Source organism: Myotis nattereri (assembly GCF_964212035.1).
Source record: "Myotis nattereri genome assembly, chromosome: 1".
Classification (NCBI taxonomy): domain Eukaryota; kingdom Metazoa; phylum Chordata; class Mammalia; order Chiroptera; family Vespertilionidae; genus Myotis; species Myotis nattereri.
In genome coordinates this window covers 147,368,187-147,373,102 of record NC_138075.1, presented here as the reverse complement: position 1 = coordinate 147,373,102, position 4,916 = coordinate 147,368,187, and the positions used below count along the sequence as shown (strand labels likewise).

At 47.9% G+C, this 4,916-nt stretch overlaps 1 protein-coding gene across 1 annotated transcript; it reads right to left on the bottom strand.

Moving 5' to 3' along the window:
* Window positions 1-2,412: 2,412 nt before the first annotated feature.
* LOC308535370 (sodium-dependent phosphate transport protein 2B-like) lies at window positions 2,413-4,461 on the bottom strand (the record flags this gene model as incomplete). Its single annotated transcript, XM_081114237.1, has 1 exon — window positions 2,413-4,461. The coding sequence occupies one exon, from the start codon at window positions 4,459-4,461 to the stop codon at window positions 2,413-2,415; it is 2,049 nt and encodes a 682-aa protein (XP_080970363.1).
* Window positions 4,462-4,916: the final 455 nt, after the last annotated feature.

Here is a 4,916-nt window from a genome sequence, read left to right as displayed (position 1 = left end):
TCCAATATTATGGCACTGAAGTCATAGTTCTTGTTGTAAAGTATTAAGTCCCTAATATTGCTATCTCCTTCCCTTCAATTTATTTCTAATCATTTAAAAGGGTTCTTTATATTTGAAGATCTAATACAGCAATATTTTTCAAATAGAAGGGTTATAAAATTTGCACATTCACAGGACTAAGCACCAGGTGTATATACATGTCTATGACTTAATAGCAACTTGCTCCAAGTCAGGAAAAGTTAAATATGGGAACTCTAAGAGGACTGCATTATGTGCAATGTCATTTCTTTACTGATAGTGCATAGAAGGTAGTACCTGAACCAGAAATGTGAATTAGTTTTAATGTAAATATGAATGAGTACAGTGGTGCTGCTGAGACAGGGTTGCCTGGGGTGCGGGATTAGAGGGTGGAATGGGGACCTGAAAATCTGTCCCAAAATAGCGGGAGAGTTTGTGAAAAGAGAATTAAAAAGGATCTGCAATACCCAGTGTTGGGAGATATAGAGCAACTGGCACTTTCACATACAACTGGAGGGAGTGTAAAATGTTGTGACCATTTAGAAAACTCTGTGACAGTATCCATTAAAGCTGAACATTTGCAAATCATATAAACCGGCATCTCCTGAGTATATATGCAGAAGAAATGTTTAGACATCCACCAAAAGACTTCAGCAAGTATGTTATGCCAACAATATCTGTAATAGGCAAAAGTTGGAGCCATCCCCCTGATCCATCAGTAAAATGGATACATAAATTGTGCTATATTCAGTCAAAGAAATACATACAGTAACAGGAATAAATATGCACACCACATGCAACAATACAAATGGCTCTCACAAGCATAGTATTGAGCAAAGAAGTCAGGGGAAGACAAGTTTGTAGTGTTTGATTCCATTTATAAAAGGACAAAATGAAGCAGGGGGATCTGAGCTATGTTGAGGTTGCAATGTTCTAATGGGAAATGGCAGAGGGGGCTGTGACTATTTCTTAATCTGGGCATGGGCTATACAGGCATGTTCGTTTTATAAAAATGCATGAACCTGTACATGCATAATTTGTTCAGTTTCTATTTTTGCATGTGTGTTAACCTTCCATAAAATGTTTGCCCCCCCGCCCCTCAGATAAATATAGGTCCTTTGAGAGCTTGGGGACTCAAGCCATTAGGGAAGAACGTCAAGAAGAAAGGGTGATGTAGAGCTGCAGACAGGAAGAGAAGTGGGGAGGGTGGTATGGTCCATGCATCAGTCTGTAATCACTGAGGGGAATAGAATTAGAATTTGGGTAAGAACCTTAGGTCATGATAATAATATAGACTAACCATTAATAATTCAAGATCTGAGGAGATCCAGGCTTGAGTAAGAATAGACACAAATGTGGGTTTCCAGTGAATAAGACCAGAGGCAGTGGCAGGCTGGAATGCCAGAGTTCAGAAAGCCTAACTATTGAGGTCTGCGCGGTGTCTCACACAATAGCTTGGAGTGGCCTGCCAAACCCTGCCTGGGTTTCAAGTTCTCTTACCCGGGAGTGAGGCCTGGGCAGCTTTGTATGCTTTATATAGAAGGCTAGAGAACAAAACAACATGGCTTGCCATTTTATTTATAAATCAGTTACTCATAGAGTCATACCCTGTGCTTGTAAATTTCCCCATTTTCCCAGCTATGCTCTGGCTTCTACATGTAAAACATGATGAATCAAGTACACCAGCTTTTATCTATTCATTTAATTCCCATCTATCTCTCATCACTACCGAGGTAGAATTAAGACTAACAAAAACCCAAAGTAAAATACTTACTGATTCATGGATCCAATGTAAAGTGAATCAGTAACAAAAGCAATTAGTGAGTAGCTGCTGTATACTAGGCACTATCCTCAGCACTTGACATATATTGTCTTACTTTTTTTTTTTTTTTTTTCAGTTGATCAGCAGCCTAGCTAGGTTCTCTAGCCAGGATCTCCAGCCAAGTTCTGTTTTTATTGATGTATTACATCTGTATTTATACCAGTTGATTTTGGTAAAGGAGAATTTTATTGCAATAAGAAAAGCATATATGTGTGTGTGCATCTTTGAAACCTTCCATAAATTCCTCCCTTGGGACTTCAGAAGATGGTTACGTCTGAAAATAATTCCCATTGGCCAACCCATCTGGGCGCAGGAGCGGGTGGGTGGAGGGGATCCATTATGGAGCCAGGCTTCATTGTCTAATTCTCTCTCTGCGCCTTCCTGGGAGTGAGAGACCAGGGAGCAGGGGCGGAGACAGAGCGAGCGACCACGCAGGCTGACACACGCGCAAAGGGGAATGAGAGTCAGAGCTGATGTTGATGCCATTTCTCAGCAAAGTGGAGAACGGCGTTGCAGAACCAGGAGGGACCCAGGGAGACTTGGGGCACCTCCTCCCACCTCGGGGGCAGCCCCTACAAGGCTGTGAGGCTGGAGGTGGTGTTTGTGTTCAGGGTGTCCGCTTTGGACTTGGGGACCCCTCCCGGGGCCTCCACAACCATGGAGAGGCTGCGAAAGGACTCGGGGACCTTGATGTCGATGGCCTCCTCCTCCACGGGGTCCTGGCAGCACGTGGGGCAGCAGATGCGGCAGCAGCAGCAGTTCCTCATGCAGCAGCCGGTGGCCAGGGAGACCGCGATGTCCCAGGGCTTCAGCGAGCGCATGCACAGGGGCAGGAAGTTCCAGGTCTGGAACGCCTTGGGCAGGATGCGGGGGCAGCGGGCCTGCAGGAGCTTGAGCACCACCACCAGAAGGATCACGAGGACAATGGGCACCCCCATGCCCACCAGCACTGGCCACCCAGCCAGCGAGAGGCCAAACACGGACAGTGGGACCAGGAAAAATAAGATGACCAGGTAGAAGACGGCAAACCAGCGGTACTTAGCTGAGATGTTGCCCAGCCCCTTAGCCAGGCGGATGGGCAGGCGGGTGAACGGGATTGGGTACCACAGAAGGATACCCGTGATGTTGAAGAAAAAGTGGCACAGGGCGATCTGGAGTGAGCTCCTCAAGGTTTTGCCTGGACTGGCCAAGGCGGCCATGATGGCGGTGGTGGTGGTGCCGATGTTGGCCCCCAGCGTGAGTGGATACGCCCTCTCAATGCTTATCACACCGACACCGATCAGTGGGGTCAAAGTAGACGTGAACACCGAGCTGCTCTGCACGATGAAGGTCATGCCTGCCCCCACTAAGGTAGCCAGGTAGCCAGTCAGCCAGGAAAAGGGGAAAGGGAAGTCGGTGTTGATGGTCTTCTTGATGACAACAGCTACTCGCCCCTCGAGCACAGAGCCCAGGACCTTGACGATCATGATCAGACAGCCACAGAGCACCAGCAGGGAGGTGACCAGCAGGATGATGCCAACAATAAGATCCAGGAGGTTGGCATTCACAAAGAGGTGCTGGCACTTGGCCATATTCTCCCCGTGGGTCACGTTCTTGATGGTCCAGGTGTGGAAACCATTTGCCCAACAGAGGTTGGGGGAGGTGCAGTTCTGAATCGAGGGGACGGTGACATTCATCTGAGTCACATTGGTCACAGTTTTGCACCAAATCTTGATCAGACTCTTGTTCTGAGCTGCTGGGTCATTCATTGCAATCTGGTTGATAACCTTTTTATCCAGCTGGATAATTTGCTTTGTAAGAGGATTCGTGATAACTTTCAGAAGTTCCGGGGCATTTTCTCCGCTTTTGAAATGGAAGGACTCCACTATCAGGTTGGTCAGGACCTCCAGGTAGTGGGTGGAGACCTCCACAGGCAGGAGCACCAGCACGGAGAGCCAGTTGAAGAAGTCATGGACGGTGGCCCCGGCAAAAGCCCTTCTGAACACATTCCGGTCTCCTGCCTGCATGAGCGCCACAAGGGTGTTGGTGATTGAGGTCCCAATGTTGGCTCCCATGACAAAGGGGATGGCAGTCCGCACCGTCAGCAGTGAGGAGGACACCATGCTGACGATGATGGATGTGGAGGTGCTTGAGCTTTGCACCATGGCTGTCACCAGCACCCCAATCATCAATCCCGCCAGGGGGTTGGACATGATAGAGTTGCTGCTGAAGAACTTCCCGGCCATTTTCCCTCCAACCAGCTGGAAGGCACTGCTGAGGACATCCAAGGAGCACACGAACAGGTAGAGGAATCCCAGGAGCAGAAGGAACTTCCCGACCCCTTGCAAGATACACAGACTCTTCCCTTTGGTGTCTCTCTCTGTCCAGTTGATCCCCTTGTGCTGAAGCTCGGGCAGGTCCCAGGGGTCTTCTATGTCAGTGGGCTCCTCTACCGGGGTGGCGGTGGAGTGGGATGGCAGAAGTTCAATCTTGGTTTCAGAGGTCCCGGTGACATTTTTGTTGGTCTCCTTTCCTTTCCCATCCGTGGGGGGCTGTTGGCTTGTGATGCCTCCAATGTATTTACCTGGGTTGGGCTGGGCATTTTCCACCTCAGGCCAAGGAGTCATGGTAGCTCTGAACATCTTCCAAGAGGCTGAAGTCCTCTCCCTTCTGTTCTCTGTGGAGTCTGGGTCCAGCAGTCCTTTGGAAGGTGCAATCTGGAAGAGCTGCTCTCTGAGGAAGGAGATGACAGAGTGAGCCAGGAGATAGCTTTCTTCAGTTGAAGCCAAGTTCTGTTTTCATTGTCTTGTTACATCTGTATTTATACTGGTGGATTTTAATCCTATCAATTCTGTTCCAAAGGTTAGGGTGTTTCTTATCTCCATTCCAAGGTTACTCTATTGTTCTATTAAGCTACAAGGAAGTAACTGAAGGAGATTATCCTAAGTAAAGATTATGTAGCTTAAGCCTGATTGTTGGTAGTTAAAGTGATTAATTACCCGCCTGGCACTTAGTTAAGGGGGTTTATTCCCTCCCTAACTCCAGGGAAAAATCCTCACCTGGGGAAACAACTTTTCTCGGGGAGGTGGTCCTGTTT